Source organism: Falco rusticolus, chromosome 4 (genome assembly GCF_015220075.1).
Source record: "Falco rusticolus isolate bFalRus1 chromosome 4, bFalRus1.pri, whole genome shotgun sequence".
Classification (NCBI taxonomy): Eukaryota; Metazoa; Chordata; class Aves; order Falconiformes; family Falconidae; genus Falco; species Falco rusticolus.
The window spans coordinates 4,012,456-4,031,127 of record NC_051190.1 but is presented as its reverse complement, the minus strand read 5'-3'; the positions used below and the strand labels follow the sequence as shown (position 1 = coordinate 4,031,127).

Sequence of the window (18,672 nt, the reverse complement as noted above, 5' to 3'; positions counted from 1 at the left end):
GAAACACTGTCAATGCTGAGTGCAATTACAAGATTGAAAATAGATTTGAATTTGTATTTAGAAAGCCTGAAATATGTTCTTGGTTTGAGGAAGGCTCTGTGTGTGGATATTCCATCATAGAAACCTCTCTGGAAGCCTGTGGTCTGGGACTCTTGGTTTTGCTTTGATATCGGGCCTGGGTGAAATTATGCTACCTGGTTCTCATTCATGTGGAAAGTGATGCATACATGGAAGGGCAATGGCCACTTCTAGAAATTACTTCCAAAATACGGCAATTCGCATTGTACTTGGATTTTACTTGTCTGCAGTTTTCCCTACAGAGAAAGAATGACTGCATCATACTGCACTAGAGTGCTTGATCTTGTCTGCTTTGACATGGGCACACCAATACTAACATGTGAAAACCAAAATTTATACACACACACACACACAAACTTCCAACACCTTAATTTTATATGACAGTATTCATATATTGATACTTTTGTCTGTATTTCTATGGTGGAATTTAGAAATGACTATTTGGTTCACTGTATGTGCAGTTGTTCGTCTGGAGCTTTGAGTTTTTACTTTCAGAAACAGTATACACTTTGAAAAATGTCTGAAAATTAAAGTTGTTAAAAAGAATTATTTTTTTATTATACTCTAACCTTATTCCAACCTGCATCAAGTTACAAAGTAATTGTGTTCACCCTTTCACAGGTGGAAATGCTAGAACGGAAATATGGAGGCCGTCTCATAACTAGACATGCTGCTCGTACTATACAAACAGCTTTTCGCCAGTATCAGATGAACAAAAATTTTGAGCGTCTTAGAAGTTCTATGTCTGAAAATCGTATGTCAAGACGCATTGTACTGTCCAATATGAGAATGCAGTTTTCCTTTGAAGGACCTGAGAAAGTCCATAGCTCTTACTTTGAAGGAAAACAAGTGTCTGTTACAAATGATGGGTCAAAGCTGGGATCCCTGGTACAGTCTGAATGTGATGACCTTGGAGAGTCAGCTACAATGAAGTCTCCAGCAGCATCTACTGATTTTGCTGATGCTATTACAGAACTGGAGGATGCTTTTTCCAGGCAAGTGAAATCCCTTGCAGAATCTATTGATGATGCACTGAATTGCCGTAGTCTACATTCTGATGAAGCCCAGACTCCGGATCAAGTCAGAAGTCGTGAAATGGAAAGGGATAGTTGTGCTCAAACTAAACCAGCAATTCACAATGTGGATCACAGGAAGCTTGATGAGATGACAGCATCATACAGTGATGTTACGTTATATATTGATGAGGAAGAGTTATCTCCACCCCTTCCACTTTCGCAGTCAGTAGACAGACCGTCCAGCACAGAATCTGATTTGAGGCTCCGGTCTGTGAACTCTTCTCAAGAGTACTGGTCCATGACCCACAAAGATGATAAGATAGACACTGATACGAGCTGCAGGAGTACCCCATCACTGGAATGTCAGGAACAGAGGATGAGAATGGATCATCTACCGTTGCTAACTATAGAGCCACCCAGTGACAGCTCAGTGGACTTGAGTGATCGCTCTGAGAGAGGCTCGTTAAAGAGGCAAAATGCATATGACCGAGGGATCACTAGTCAGCAAGGAAGCCCAAAACACATCCCTCACAGTATTCCTGCCAAGATCATATCGCGAGAGGAGCAGGAGGCGAGACATAGGGCTAGGCCTATAGATAGCCATTTAGCTATCAATGGCACAGCCAACAGGCAAAGCAAATCAGAGTCTGATTATTCTGATGGAGACAATGACAGCATCAACAGCACTTCCAACTCTAATGACACAATAAATTGCAGCTCAGAATCTTCTTCTAGAGACAGCCTAAGGGAGCAAACCTTGAGCAAACAAACATACCACAAAGAAACTCGCAACAGCTGGGATTCCCCTGCCTTCAGTAACGATGTTATCAGGAAACGCCATTACAGGATTGGACTGAATCTTTTTAACAAGTAAGTACAGCATTTCCTCCTTCTCTCTGTGTTTGGTAGAAACATAGCCACTGAACCAGGAATATTTTTCTTGTATCAGATAAGTAAGACTGGTGTCTGATACCGACTTTTCAGTGAAAAAAACTGAGCTGCTGAAAAATGGCCACAACAGAGTGGTGACTGTTCATGTCAGGATACTTGCACATTGATACCTTCATAGTTAAACAGCTTCAGGGGAAATGAAAAAATGTAATTATATGTATATATATGGTAGTAAACTATTGAAGAAGATGGATTGGATTCCTTTCTTGTTGAAAAATATGGTGGCTAAATCCTGATTCATTTTTGGTGTTACAACAAATTCAGATTTCTTCCTGCCCTAGTAATGTGGTGTTACAACACTTGTCATATGGGAATTAGAAATGACAAGCAGTGTAAGATGAGTTTCCTGTTTAACACAGGATGGGTCTGGAATTTGTTCTGTAGATTTCATCAAAACTTTGATACTAATGAACAATGTGCTGAATATTTTCACACTAAATGAATATTTATTATTTATCATAACATTATCATCAAATCTGTATTTCTGCCTATGAGTGTTAGTTTTCCCATGTATGGAGTAATTTAAAATTTGATAAAATAACTTACTCGAGTTTCTTTGTTTTATTGAAATACTTTCTTCTTTGGACACTCCCAGGTGTCTGTAGAAAACCATGAATATTATGACAGAGGGTAAGAAATCACATACTACTCCAAACTCTGTATTCAGATTATTGGAGTTAAACAGTTTTCATTGGAACTATCATAATCTGAAGATAAGAACAGCTGGGTAGCTGGCATTAGAATTCCTAGTTTTTCTTCACTGCTTTTTTAATGCCTAGTGTGCCAGTTCCCTTGCTGTGGAACAGGTGCAATTTACTTAAAACTTTTCTGGTACTAGTGCTTACAAAGCTCCTCAAAGCACTTAGATGATAGATGCCAAGTGCCAGACTTTTCCCTTATTTTTCTTTTAGATGCTCTTGGCAGGTCACAGTGTTTGTATAAGTTTTTGGAATTTTCTACACAGTACTTCAGGATTTCTGTATGAAAATTTTGTAGCTTCAGAAGTGCTAATAGATATTTCAGTGTGCTGCCATAGACCTTGCTTCATAGTCTTCTACAGCTTTTTTTCAGCTAGCAGTGCTGTGATTTGTTTTGTTTGGATTAATAGGTCAGTGTTCTTCATACAATAATATGTTGTAATGTTGCAGACTACTAAAGCTTTCTGAAGCTGTCAGGTGAGGCTGTGCATTACAGTACCAAGTATGGATCAGCCAGGTTTGGCTGTAAAAACTTTCAGGTTTGTTTTGTTATCTTTGTAAAAAGTCAGTAGGCCTTTAAGGAACCTTTTAACCAACTGGCAGTATGTAAGTCATAGGATCTCTGCAGCTTTTGCTCCTCATAAAGTAGACTGGGTAGGAAGTTATATCAGTTTGCTGTTTTTTTAGATTTGAAAATATTAACATCCTGGGGGGGGGGGGGAGGAAGGTGCTGGTACTGTTTGGCTGACATTTAAAAGACTAGACGTTTGCTCGTTTTTTTGCACAGTAATTAAGCCTGAAGCAGTCAATGACCAGTGAACTTCAGGCTTGATAATACAGTCTTGTGAGTCAATTGCAGAAGGGTGTAAGAAAAGAGGTGCATTGAAGAAGTGCTCAAGCAGCATGTAGGGATGAATGAGAGCACTGGAAATTGTCAGATGCTTCTAGTGACATGCCATGTCAGTAGGAGGCTGAAAGTGAAAAATAAACATCAGGAACAGAGAAGAACAGAGGCTGTTACTTGAAACACATCTAAGTGATCTTGCTGCATAGGAGTAGTACAAGTCTTGGCAGTGAGCTCCTGAGAGGATATGTACTCCACCCATGCGGAAGGACTGTGTGCAGGACTGAAAGTAGTGCCTTTGAAGTTACCTATTACAAGAAGTCAAGGTTTTTTTCCAAATGTCTGCATCTACCAGAGGAAATTTTAGGGATGTGTTTTACAAGAAGTTTATGTTAATTTCATTGCATCTTTAAAATCTTCCTTGCAAATTAAGTTCCCAGACCTTAATTAAGAAATAATCATGTCATTTCTTTCTGGTACATGAAGCTTGGCTGAAATGCAAAGAATTTAGAACCTTAAAGAAGTGCATGAATTGCAGTAGTGTAAATACTTCTGCTTTGTTCACTAGGAGTGTTGAAAGAATGAAATTTTTTAAAGCATGGAAAGTCACTATCCTCACAGTTGAAATTTCAGCAGTTGCTTTATAATTTTTCTGGTTTTCCTATTACAATAATAGAAGCCAAAATCATTACAAAAATCAGAAGCCGAAGTGCAGTTTTCTTAGCAGAAGCCCTCTAGTTCACTTAAACGCTATTATATGCAAAACATGAGTAGCATGAAGGTCCTTGGAGAATGGTGAACACAGGACAGTAGAGAAAAAACTATAGGGAATTGAAAACCATTTTTCTAGGAGTTCTATTACTTGACCATAGAATTTGTTTCAGGCTATAACTTGACACTCAGTTTGGAATGGTAATGTTGATTAAACTAGTATACTTTTTTAAAGATGTTTTGTGGTATCCACTATGCTAGAACATAAAGTATTGCCCAAGTGGGATGATTTCTGCCAAAGAAATTGCAACTAAGTAACAGCTTCTGTACATTCTCCTATTTTTGAACAGCAGTAGTGATTTTACCCTGTCAATAGGCTGTCAGATTGTGTGTTACCATTCATTGCTTTCCTAAAGGAAGGCTTGCAGGTGCATGCCCAGAGTGCAAGGCTCCCAGGGAAGCGTGGTAAGGCCAGCTGTGTTGAATTAGGCATTTTCTTCAGTGTAGTTTGAAAGGGATGTAGTCTGGGAGAAATTACACTGAAAACCATTCCTCCCTTATAGGCAGAAGGAAAGCACTACCTAGAAAGGTTTATTTTGCAGGCTCCAAACCCTGCCAATGCAAATCCAGCCTTTGAGACCGGTTTGCTTATAAACAAGGCTTCAAGAGGCCTTTTAACTGCTGCTTTAAAAAAAAAAAAAAAGAAGGGAAAAAAAGTAAAAAGGGCTGTGATTTTATTCTTGCTTTGACTGCAGGCTGGAAATACCAGGCTTACCAGTTATTGCAGCCCAATCTGGTAGGATTTTCAGGTTTCATTCTGCTATCGGTGCACTGATGGTTCTAACAGATTAAATAGGACCGAATGGTTTAACCTCAGTAGTCTGAGGAAACACGTCCTGCCCTTGGGTCAGCTCTGCAGTCAATAGCAGCAGACTGTAATTCAGTGCACAGCTGTGTGCGTAGGCAGTAAATTGCCGTATTCCCTTCTGTTGTGCCACCGTCATGGTGGCAGTAACTGTGGCTCCTTGCCAAGTGCTTGTGGCCACCAGGTATGTTTGTTGATAATGCTGCCCTCAATTCCTGCCTCCTCAAACTGCAGTGGCGTGCCCAACTGGGCCATGTCAAATAGTGCGGTGTAGTGATTATTCGGCGTTCTCTTGGGCGGGGGGTACAAATGCTTTCTGTATTAGTAAAGCGTTTTCAGCAAAACTTGGAGAACATTAGAGTGGTTGAAAATTTGATTCAACTGTGCCTAGTATTATAAAATATTGGAGATAAAAGTGCATTTCTTAGACTCTTTTGTTAATCTAGGTGACTAGAGTCATATTTAGTATCTCCTTTGCTATATCAAGTGTTGGAAGATGCTGTCAAATGTCCTGTCACCTAGCAGTGTTTCTATGGCATTGTGATTTCACCACAGGTGCCAGTCGTGCTGGTGCCAATTTCTGACATGGCTGGCAAAAAGTGACTCTGAAGTACAGCTCGTGGGCCATCGCCACCGTGCTGCTCTGCTTTTTATGTTGTAGCAGAGTTCTGTTGAGGGCTAATTTTGTGTAGTGTTTTGTTGAAGGCTTTGTGGCCTAATCTTACACATACATCTTGGAGGTAAATTTACATAACACCACTTTTCTAGAGCAGAGGGTAGGCGATAAATATTTTTACAATAAGTTTTCCCAGATGCCTTTCGTCCCCGGCCCCCCTTTTTTGTCCTTTTTTGCTTTCTGGAAAGGGTAGTGACAGATGGAAGACTGTTACCCATGTGTCCATGGTCCATTACAGCATAGTGTTTTGAAGAGTTTTCTGTAGCTTCATTTGTAACGGGCTGTTATCAAAGTCCCCACTATTCCAAAGTTCTCTCCAAGGATTTACTGACGGAGCTAGAAAGGCATGAGTATCTGTTTGCATTATGCAGTGATCTATCATCCTTTGACCTGTAAGCCCTGAAAGCCCTATTGCCTTCATTTATTACATGATGGGGATGATTTTATTAAAAATTTAAATATCACTATTGATGTGAATTGGGTACTCAGTCCAGGAGCAGACTTTTTAAAACATGTCCAGATTCCTTGGAATGTTAATTTAAATATTTCTTTATTTTACTGAGCAGATATGAGAGGAATTTGGTGAGTGCTGGTGGGATTATACCAAATACAAAATTGCAAATTACAATTTCTAGCTAAATACTTGTTGGAGGTCTGAGGCACACAATAGTAATATTTGTGAAAAGGCACATTTTTCATTTTCCATGAAAGCAGCTTTAACTGTTCCGCAGAGGTATGCTGTTTCCATCATTTATACGTAGGTAGAGATTGAAGATGATTTGGGTTCCTAAGCACTTACGTTCAGAAAGTACTGCAAACTTTTTCTCTATTTGAAATCCATAAAAGTTGCCAGATATTATTAATTATTTTTCTTTAAAAGAAGTTTCACAAGTAGCCATTAAGTTTAAATACTGTAATAGGTGTACTAGTCTGATGTTGCTCCATTTACACCAATCACATGCTTAATTTCACATAAGACATTGAACATATTTACTGTATTGCTTTTAGTCAGGTGTCATGGCATCCATTCAGCATTCTCACATCTGGTCTGAAAACATCTAGTTTTAGACTGTCCCCCTTAGAATTTTAAGTTGAAAGCGTATTGGAAACATTTCTAATTGTTTTAGACTCTGTAGTTGCAGATGAGTAGGAAGGAGAATGTGTAAATCAAACGGAGTTGGTTCTGTTTACCTTTGAACTAATTCTTACTATGTCAGCTCTTCTCTAGTATCTTTGCAAATTGTGTATCTTCTGTGATTTTCTGGAATGATTCAGTAGAAAGAGGAAAGGGGAGACAAGAGGCTTGTTCAGGATTTTGCAACACAGCCATTTGCCATCCTCCTGTATGTGCTGAGAGGGACTTTACTGTTCTTACAACATCTGGACTGCAGATTATTCAGGCACAGATGGTTCCAACAAAAATTAAAATCAAAGCACTCCATGTAGCTTGTCCTCTAACATGCCGAGGAGTTAGTAAGAAGAGAAGAATGTTCTTAGCATGACTCTCATTATTTCTGAAAACATTTAGCCCTAAGTGAGAACACCCAAAGGAAAAAAAAAAAAAAAAGTGCTCTGTGTGTTTTGCTTTGTTCTGTATGTGTTTTATCTTTTCTCCCCGAGGACCCGATTTTCCTCCTTTTTTTTCCAAAATGGGTGCTTTGATTAGCATACGTTATGTCCTGCCTATAAAAACCAGCCAAAATGAATAACTGTGGATTCAACCAATAGCTGATTTCAAATTGAAATTGAATAGCCAATTTCAAATACAGGCACAAGGATTCCCTTTATTGCCATTAAAAGAAAGTATAAACTTTACCAAATGTTGAAAGCAAATTTAGTTTTTGAAAGGCTGCGCTATGACCAGCGGTAACTGTGTGCGAGTGTCCCTGGAACCATGCAAGAGCCATTACCTCATCCTCGCCGCCAGCTCCGCCTGCCCTTACACATTCCGGGCACACATCTCCCTCCCGCTGCTACGTGCCAGGAATCGGTAACTGGTTTGCTCTAACAATGCCTGGGTGCGTGCTCAGGATATGGTCAGTTATTAGAAAATGACCCTATGAATGGAGGAATTTGACTGGGTGAGCAGCTCCCAGACAAGCATCTGATATGACTCTGGATGCCAGAATTTTAATTCCTTCCCACCCATCCCACTCCCCACCCCCAAATCTCAAGTGACTAAATTTTGCAGGTGAAAAATGTGAGCAGCTGCCTTTGCAGGCATACAGAGGACAGTCTGAACAGGGAGTTGGGAAGGCTGCATAGGAACCCTGGGAAGAAGAGTTAAGGAAGAGAGAAGGGGGCACCGACTCTTTCCTCTTGTTTAACAATTCACACCTATCTACTGAATTGAAGTTTGGTGGATCTGGAAATTAAAAACCTGCGTATCTTTAAACAGTATTTTTGCATTGCCAATCTGAAAGGTATCCATTTTAAATGTGTCAGTGTTTCCCATTTGCAATCAGCACAGTTGCAGAAATTGAAGCTGAAGTACTTCTGTTATTTGTAACTGGGGTGAGGGTGTGGAAGGAGAATTTAGGGCAGGGGCACTAGAAAACATTAAGATAGGGACTGTTCCTCAATTTCAAGGACATAGTCATCTTACTGTGTCATTCCTGACTACAGCTGCATAAACATGAATGTAATACTCAGCCCTGGCAAATAGTTCTGAGAGAGCCAGCAGGTTTTTCATGTATCTTGTCTCAAAGTGGAGTATATTTTGCTCTGCTGGCAGCTACACGCTCTTTTCCCTACTCTGAGAAATGCAGAGGTGCAGTGGGGTCAGAGGAGGTGAGAAAATCCTCAAAGAGTATTTTGTTCCATTTATTTAGGTAAAATATTTCCTTCATTCTTGCAAGGAAGGAAGAAGCGGGGCGGGGGGTGGGGAGTAGACTGTCCACTGCGGAGAGGGCGAATAACAAGGAGCTACAGAATCTGCTATGGCATGATGACTCAGGATTGGGTTTACTAGCAAGGACATGTCCAGCTACTGCATTGCAACTGCTCGGGGTGTGCCTCTCCACTGTGCTGGCTGCTTTGTTCCTCAAGGCTGATGCTTCTCATACAGAAAAAAATCTGTTTCTGAAATAGCTTTAATCTCTATTTCCCCTCCTTTATTAGAATAACCTAGGCTTTCTGCTTGGACCCTTTTATATACTGTTTACAGTTTTCTAATAAGCTCTGATTCAGGTGATAGTTTTCAGGCAAGCCTAAACATGCAGTAGCAGTAATAATGTTTAATGTATAATTTTCTAGCACTTTACTAGGAAATGGTGACATGAAGAAACTAATTGATCAGACCAGAAGTAATGGTTAGAACTGTTTAGGTCAGTTACCCAATTTTATGAGAACAGTTGCCTTGCCTACAGGGTTTCCTCTCTTTATTTTGCTCCCCCACCAAACAGAACTGGGCACTGAGATCACTTCCTAGTAAATTCCTTTGTTAGTGACATTGTGTATAAATTAACTTTCACTGAATGGAGGTTACTCCAGGTAATTTGGTGTAATTGCAAGTGAGCTGTGACCTTCACATCTGTGGTGGTAGGTTTTTGGTTTGGTCTTGAATGAACCTGAGAAGATTAACATATCATAATGTAGTGAGGAGAAGTCATCCCCACTGGGGGAGAAACCATAGGGTTCCTGCCCAAATAATGTGAATAACTATCTCCCCGTTTCCATGAGATGCAGAGAAGCTGTGAGAAATGTGCTGTTTCTTGGCTCGTTTTCCTGACCCAGGGACTCTTTCTTGTAATTACCAGAAGATGCAATTTACACCTAGTTCTTCTTTCTCTTCATTAAACAGTTGTGTAACATGAGAATGTTGCAGCTCAGACTTCCCAGTTTTCTCTCATTTTCTTCCTTTCAGTCCCCTTCTTGCCTTGCTGCATAGTTGACTGAACCCTGGCAAGTTGTTTCGGCACTAGTTTGGGTAATATTTTAAGGATACTGGGTTTTTTTCTTTTTTTCCCAGAAGGTTTAAAATAGACACAGTGATTCTCTTTGTTGCGGTAGCAGTAGGATATTCAGCAAAAGTGAAAGAAGTACAGCCATTGAAACAAAATGTAGTGCCTGGCAGGCTGAGGAGAATGTTCAACTAGCTTGTTATTGCCAATTTGGCTATTTAAAAATATTTACCTTCTTAAATGATTCTAAGAAAATTCTTAGATTCTTGCTATTGAAAAAGTAATCTCTGGATTTTAACGTTAAACTAATGCTTCGTTTTGTGATAACTGTAAATATTTTAAAAATGGGATCTCTAGTATCAAAAGCAAGGATGATTTTTTTTTTTTTTTTTTTTTTTTTAACAGAGGGCTGGCATCATAGTTGGCAGTAAATTCTCCACCCCCAACATGAAAAGATTTCTTTGGCAGGAGCATGTTTGTGAACTGTTTCTGTTTTCAGTGTTGACAGCCTCTAAGAAATGTTTGTAGTTTTGGTTTGCTTGTTTTCTAGATTCTTGCAGCTTAGAGTCCTTTCAGTGTAGCACTTATGTGTGCCTAAATGTAAACAAGAAACCAAAAAGCATAGATGTGCCCTCAGAAATACTGGCATTCTTTCTGGATATTTCACCAAGCTTCTCATTTTCGGTCAGGCTAGCTTTATCCCCCTTGTCTCAGCTGTAAGAATAGTACAGTTGTCATTGTTTACATTGTGTAATAAATCCCTAGTTTACCTCAAAAGATACTTTTGGCATTGCTGGGTATTGGAAATCTAGACATGGGCAAGCTGCTTCCTGGGCTCATTTGTTTATTAATGTTTCCATTTCACAGCTCTGTTATTGTCTGAGCATCTCAAAGGAAATATCAAGATTTAATGTGGGTTTGGATGCTTGTAAGTTTTACATGTTTAGCAAGTCAGAAATAGGGAGGGCTTTATACACCTTTGTATTGTGGTTTTGCTGTTTATTTCTTTTTGAGGTAGTGATCACTATTCTCTTCTTCTGTTGGCCAGCATGGACATGGGCATTTTATCCACACTATGGCTTGGTTAGTACAGCTGATTGGGCAGCTATGGCAGGAGCTTGACTGGATTTAAAAAACCGACCAAACAAAAAACCCAAACCCAAAACAGACCACCACAAAAAAATCCCACAAAAAAAACCCCACATACACAAAACAATAAACCCCCCTTTTTTTCTCCTAGTTCAGTTTGTCAGGAAGTCCTAAACCAGCAACAGGAATGAGTGAAGAGACTGGTGCCAGTACTGGCACTGCCACTGAAGTGCTCACCTACCTACAGAACTGGGGTTTAATGCGTTCTGCAGTAAGACTGGCTGTACCAGTAAGTCTAGTAGATAACAGCAAATGCTAAGTCTGTGCTGATATCTTTTTTTTTACCATCTAGAATCTGACTAAAAGTTTTCCTCTACCAAATTCATTTTTTTCATTTCAAAATTGGAAATTTCATTTCAAAAATTCTACAATTTTTTTCAAACATAGTATTTCCTATAATTTTAAACCTAATGTTTTGAATACTTAGGTAATACAAAGCCTTATTTCTGAAGTACCACCAGCCTTTGGAATCTGGTATTACTTTGTCCCACAACAGCATAAGGTGGTGTATTTCTAACTGTTTCCTCGGTGTATTTCTAACTGTTTCCTTTTGTGGCTTAAACAGAAACCTCTGTGTTTGTCCTTGATCCCACACTACCTGTTGGGGTGTGTGAGCACATTTGCTGTGAACTGACTTGGGAAATTAGTCAGCAGATGCTGTTATGCTTCCCTTCTTCAAAGGGAGGAGCTGTTTCTGACCGTGGCTTTCCTGTTTTCTCAAATTCTGGCAGGTCTTGGGCACCTTTGAAAACAGAATTCAAGCAGAGGAAATGTCAAACGAGGGACTGGAATTTTGTGATTTTGATGGTCCATATTTAGTAATTCATGGAGCTTTAGGGCTGGGGTTTATCATTGGCAATGCAGATTTTCTGCAACAGCTAGTTGCACACGGTGTAAATGATTGTAATAACATGTATCCTAAAGTTGCCTGTCAGTGATTCCTCCAACCAGGTGAAAGTTAATTGAGACAAATAATGACACATTCAGAATTGTAGATTTCTGGATCACTGCTCTCTTTACTAATTCACTTATGATAACAGAAATATTAGGGATGCAGTGGTTTTCTAAAGATTCTGTGCTGCTTATATAAATTTAGGGTTTCAAATGAGAAACTTATTTTTTTTTCTTTCTATATTTTCCTAACTTGGGTAGGGGATACTTCTCTCAGAAATGTCCCAACTTTGATATCATTACTCTATTTATTGTACTTCTTTTCTACCCCGTACTCCAAAGGAGAACTCATTCTTAGGAGAGCCTGGTCCATCACTTAGATTAGCAAAACTCTTAAACATACAGACCTTTTTGTGACTTTTCCAAATTCAACCTGCATAGCTATTAAAGGAAGAAAACCCAGATCCTCTTCAGCTTCACCATCTAGAAACTCCCAACAAATGACCACTCTAATGAGATCTACATGAATGTCAGCAAGTTATATAAACTTTCACTGAATCTACGCTTTCAGTAGTGCATGTAGAACTTGCTGAGTAAATAAGCCATCTCCTACTAGTTAGTATTAGGCATAGGAAGGAAAGGTGTAATACTGACTCGGGGAAATGGCAGTGATGTGCAGGGGTTTGCTATTGTCTTGGCTTTTTAGGAATGGAGTTTTGGGGAGGGGAGGGTTTGGGGCTTTTCTGCTCTTTGTTTTTTTAACTGATATCTGTGTGTGATTTTGTGCTATTCATTTCTGGCACTTACTTCTTCTTAAAGATGTCATTTTCCAGAAATTGCTGCAGGATTCAGCCTGTCTTCAGGAACACACAAAGTCAAAAATTTTACTGGATATGACCAGTGCTCTTTAAGAAGCAGGCTTATTAAAATGTATAGTTTTCATCCGTTGTTCTGAAGTTTGCATTACTTTCTTCATCTATGTTTTTCCCCAAAAAATCACTTTAAACCATCCTAAAGGTCTTGTTATTAATCATTTTCTGGAGAATTCCTTAACCCTTTGTGTAACATCTGAGAATCCTATGTAAATATGTTAGTATGCATCTTTTGTGTTAGTTGTTTATTTCTTTTTCTTGAGTAGATTTCTTTTGATTTGTTTTGGTTGGGTGTTTTTGTGTTGGTTTTTTTTTTTTAGGTAGAAGACAGTTTTAAACTTTATTTTTGGAAACAATCCTGTAAATACCAAAAGTTCTCTAAATATGTATGTTATCAGCTGTGTAAGGTGCTAGCTTCAGAGGATGCATTTTGATATTAGTTAATGTATTCAAATCTGAAAATAAATGCTCTGAGTACACAGCTTTCGTGATTGCTATTTATAGACTTCTCATCTTCCCTGTTATTGGTAGGTGTAATTAACAAGCCATACTGGGAGTTTTCCTAATCACAAAAGACTCTTAGTTGTAAGTACAAAAAGCTCTACGCTCAGTTCTGAGTAGGCAGGATATCTGAGTAGGGTAACATGTCAGATGTCCTATCTCATGTGAAATCCATGATCGTCATACCTGGTGTCAGGGTTGGAGGGAGCCTACAACAGCAATAAAACTCCCCAGAACCTCCCTAGCTTAGAAGGCAAAGAGAGAGAGCGAGCGTACTTCCAGTAAGCTGCTTGGTAAAATGTAGTTCATATTAAATTCAATTTCTTGGTCAAGAGTATTGAATGAATTCAAGGTTTCAGATCATCAAAAACAGAAATATGAAGACATTTTGTTGGCAAGCTAGACTTCCAGAACAGAAACTAGAATTATCATTTATGAGCTGAATGGGAAACCAGGGAGATGCCCATTGGATAGGAAAATTTTTCACCTGTAGTATTTAATACCCACATTTAGCCACAGAAATTTATTTTATTTAGAACTTTATTTATGCACGTGCCCACATAACCTTTAACCTTCAGAGTTCACCTGTGAGCCAAAGAGCATTCACTTCCATAACAGGAAAACTGAAAACATGGTAGGCTGCCTTGCTTAGCAAGTGATACCCTAACAACTACAGAGTGGTACCAGCTGCCTCTGGCTACTTGCCCTTTATGCCATCCTTTGGAATACACTCTATTGTAGACTGTCATTAACTTGAGGCGAGGTAGCAAAAGATGACCTGAAGCTGTAGGTTCTGTCGTTAAGTAGGTTACACTGCTAGTGCTTGCTCTAACAAATCTTTTATCCCCATTGTAGTGATGACTATCATCAGAACCTTCAAAGAAAAATCCAAGTAACATTATGGAAAGTTACAATTCTCATCTCAACAGGTAGTAGCAATTCTCTAGAGAAGCCCTTAATTCTTGAGTTCTTTATTTTTAGCAGTAGCTCTGTACTGGCTTAGTCTGGGTGCTTGGCTGTTGGCTGGGGTCAGCCCACCAGTAGCTCTTCAGTTGAGGTCATTCTCTAGGTTTGCAGTTTCTTTCTAGAACAGAACCACAAAGTTAACAGTTTTTAAAGGGCAGATTTCAAAATAATATGACACAATTTAATTGATCTCTAGTTGGCAAATTCAGTGGGTAGGGCCATGAATTAGAAGGAACAAAGTTTGTTCACTGTGGAAATGATTCTTCCAGGTTTGTTACTCTGAAGTTTATGCCGCTGCTACTACAGTTTGTTTTACCAAATAGGGAATGAGTAGTCTTCATTCTTACAGCTCAGAGTTTTCAGGTACTACTTTCATGTTATTACAGTTCAGAGTTTACATTGCTTCTGTGTTACAACTTTTGTAACAAAATGGACTACTTTCACATAATCCTAGACTGCAAAACTTCCTGGTGCTTCACTTCAGCATGAAGAAACTATCAATGGGAAAAGAGCTTTTGGGTTCCAGTGTATTGCTAAGTGGATTTAGTCTGTTTTGGAGACTTACCTAGCCTGGCTTGAAGTGTATTTGAATGAAGTGATGTCATATTGCTGAACCAGAAGCAGACCTTCTTATGTGAAAAAGGAGACCCTGACTTATGTAAAATACAAATATGTAGGAGCTTATGCCAAATTAGTCACCTTTGTGATGATTTTAAATGTTCAGGTTTATGGGGATAGTAAGAATTCAAGTTGTGGTTTAGTACAGTGCGTAATGATCCAGCATTTTCTGTATCTTGAGTAAAGGTGATCTTTGGATCAAGTTGTGCTTTTTGATAGTGTTCTTTGTTTTCTGTTTAGACAATTGCTGGAGAGGCACTCTCCTGGGTTTTTATCGCTCTGAATTTTACTGACAAATGTAACTCACTAACAAGGGGCATGGAGAAAACTATTCCTGGTTTTGTTGGATGCCATGATTTCAAATTCAGAAGGATCAAGAATTCTGTAATACAACTCAAAAGCATATGAACGTAGCAGTTATATTACTTACAAGAAAAAGGATACTTTTTGAGTATGGAGATTAATTTTACAAGATTGTATTTAGAAGATGATCATATGTTAATCTTATTTCAGATGAAAAGAGCCACAAAGCCTGATGCAAGAAATTGAGATTTGAGAACTCCCTGTTGATTAAATTATAGATATTCCTCTGATCTATCTAGCTCTTAATAGGGTATTAAGTGTATAATAGTGTAACGTAAAAGAATAGGAGAAGCAAATGGTGATGTATTTAGTAATGTTATTTGCAATTAAAAACCCTGAGGAAGGATTATGGTTGTATGATCAACCTTGTATAAAAATAGTACAGTCACCTTGTCCTTTGAAATTGATTTTGCTTGCCTTAAAGGAAATATCTTTCAGGTCATCCAGCATACTGCAAATGATTTGCTCTTACAGGTGGACATTATATTATAATTTCTTACAAACTAAAGATGATGATGGAGTTACTGGTTCTTTAAAGATTTCCCTTTAGTATCTTTAAAAGAAATTATAGTTGTTGTATCACACTGCTGGAAGATGCAGCGCACAACGTGTGCTCTAAGGGGAATTTTACATCACTTTGAAACATAAGCAGCATTTGCCTTTATAAGCAGTAGATTTTATTGCCAGAAACCAATTCCAGCCGCAACCCTTCTCCCCAGCGCACACCTCTTAATATGTTAAAATCAGTAGCTTCAGCTTGCTTTGTTTTGAGATCAAAAATGGTTACAGCTAACTCTGGAGGTGACATATAAAGAGATGTAAAATACTGCAGAAACTATGAAGGCGCTTGTCTGAGGCAAAGAAATATGGGGCAATGGGTGTGTTAAAGGACAAGAAAAAAAACTAAATTAGATGGGAGTGCCACTATGTTTAATTGCTTCTTTTGGCATGACTGACAATTTTTTCCCCTTATTTTTTGTATTCTCATCTTGCAAGTTACACCTCTTCAGATCTTTTTGTTCAGTAAATTTAGCTTTTGACAGCAGGGGGATGGCAGGTCAGGGATGTTTTTTGTTTTTCTTTGTTTCTTGTTTTTCAGCATCAGCTTTTTAGTTCAGTTTCTGGAAGGTACATCTCTCCCAGCAGCAGGAGCATTTAATAGCTGATGTTGGGCTTGTCTTTTGCATTGACAAGTGTTTTGACTTTCATGCCTGAAGCTGCTTGCATATAAAGCATCTCTTTGGAAGGGTTATGGGGCAGGGAAATGTGTAATAACATGCAAAGATGTGTTTCAAAGCTAGTAAGCTATTAACAGTGAACAGTATGTTCTTACAGGATGGTTACATTTATCCTGAAACCATACTAGCCCATACTAGTAGTATGTTAGTTAAAAGTGATTGGCAAAATTGTTGTAAAATTTTAATCAAATGCCTTCGGGTCCAAAGGAAGAAAATTAATAGTTTTGCATTCTCATTTCTCCTCAGAAAGCCTGAAAAAGGAGTCCAGTACCTAATTGAGCGAGGTTTTGTGCCAGACACTCCAGTTGGTGTTGCCCACTTTCTCCTGCAAAGGAAAGGTCTCAGCAGACAGATGATTGGAGAATTTCTGGGAAATCGACAAAAACAGTTCAACCGGGATGTATTAGAGTGAGTATTCTGTGTGGGGAGGAGGTAAGCATATTTTAATGTTTAAGTAAGCCATGTCATCGAGCTGCAGGTAATAATGGTCTCTGAATGTTCTGCACTTACCTCTGGGTCTTGTTCTGAAGGAGGGGGAAGCCAGACTCTTAGGGGTTAAAAAAGAAAGCATGTACATGAGCAAATATTTATTTCTTTGCTTTCCAGCTAAGTTACTGTTTTTGTTATTGATTCAGCAAGATACTTACAAGGATTTATATTCCCTGTACTCATGTACATTAACTCTAAATTTATGGTTTAATTTCATTGGCTTTAAAATACATTATTTCAAAGTCTTTTTCCTTCCTTGGGCTCTCTAATAATTTACTGACTGAAACAAAATAATATTATGTGCAACATAAGGCCTCCTCAGTAGTGGAACATGAAAATAATTATTACAGCGAAATGGCTCAGATGTTAGGTAAACAGGGATTTCAGTGTGTACAGGCATATGCTGACAAGATCTATACAAAGTGGTTTTTTTCCAAAAGATTAGATAAACAAAAATTGTTTTAAAAACCAAAGAAATTCAAAGCAGAAAATTAGACTTTTAGCAGCTTGGTCATAAATTTTTAAACCTTATATACAGAGTAGAACAAAAAAAGAAGCTTTATATTAAGAGGGTGTTTATTTAAAACATGTATTCTTGTGGGGCTTTTTTTTTTTTTAACTTATACCTGACATACTGACCTGTAAACATGAATACATCTTAGTCCAGTTTTGTTCAAGGAACTGTATAAAAAATTTAGTTAGATGTTTAACAAAACAGCTGAGAATGGAAAAAGCCCTGCATCTTGTCCATTAAGGAAGACTAGGAAAAATTCTGACCGCAGTTTTAAACCGAGTATAATGAAAGCTGTATGAAATTTGCATTGGTCTTTCTTGAGGACTGAATGTTGGTACATAATATTGATACATTGCAAATAATTTTAAGGTTATGGTATCCTGCTACAAAGTGTCTGCCAACACCTTGTATTTTCTTTGTATATTTCTTATAGACTGCTCTCATTGGCTTCTTATTACAGAGATGCTGGTCACTTTCTCTACAGCCCTCTTGATCTTGCTATTATGCCATCAGAACTTACGTATCTCAAATTGTAAACTTGAGCACTGAATTAATATGGCTAATGGCATGGGTACATATGCCATAGACCTTTCTTTAGAGGTCTTCTCTTCCTTTCCTGTGCCTTGGTAAAGGCTGCCTTCTTACAGTACAATACCCAGCAGAAAGCAGCAGAAGAGCCTCCCTACCAAAGCATGCAGCCAGCCTTACAATAGAGGAACAGAATATGGCTTGGTTTTGATGCAGTCCCTCTTCAGCATGAGTCATTATTAGCTGCTTGTAATGGTTGTCTGGATTTTGCAATTATGAGTCAGGCTAGGCTGAAGACTTTCCAAAAAGTGCATATTTTGTTATTTTTTAAAAGAAAGCAGTACAGGTCTAGGACAAGATGATTTGTAATCTTAGATGATGCATTTTGGAATCTTGAACAAATTGTTTGCCCTCACTGTCTCAAACAGATCAGCAGAATATGGGTAAGAAGTTTATCTCTGCTAAGCCAGATGCTGAGTCTGATGAGGTGAATTGTTAAGAGTAAGGTCATAATCACCTGCCTACAACCCCACAACAATCCTTTCATTGAAATTAATCTGTTCTTAAATAAGCTGTTTCAGCTACGCTTTGGGTCACGGAACCCCCTGTAAGCAGTGCTGTTATCTTGGTAGAGTTCTGAACCTCGCCTGCAAATGGGAACAAGGTATTTTTTTCTTAAAAAGAGACAACAGAATAGCATTTTATCTTAAATATCACATTTACAGATTGGAGGTAGATTTTGTCAAACTGATAACAACTCCAGGTTATTACACAGAAAAGACATTTTAACAGGTGATCCTTT

General features: G+C 38.5%; 1 protein-coding gene across 9 annotated transcripts in view; it reads left to right on the top strand.

Moving 5' to 3' along the window:
* The window catches only part of IQSEC1 (IQ motif and Sec7 domain ArfGEF 1), a 354,372-nt gene that overhangs the window by 301,207 nt on the left and 34,493 nt on the right, over positions 1-18,672 (top strand). For all 9 annotated transcript variants that reach the window (XM_037384103.1, XM_037384102.1, XM_037384100.1 and 6 more), the window contains 2 exons: positions 700-1,964; positions 16,586-16,747. In XM_037384103.1, the coding sequence (XP_037240000.1) occupies positions 700-1,964; positions 16,586-16,747 (1,427 nt within the window). The remainder of the gene's footprint in view (positions 1-699; positions 1,965-16,585; positions 16,748-18,672) is intronic.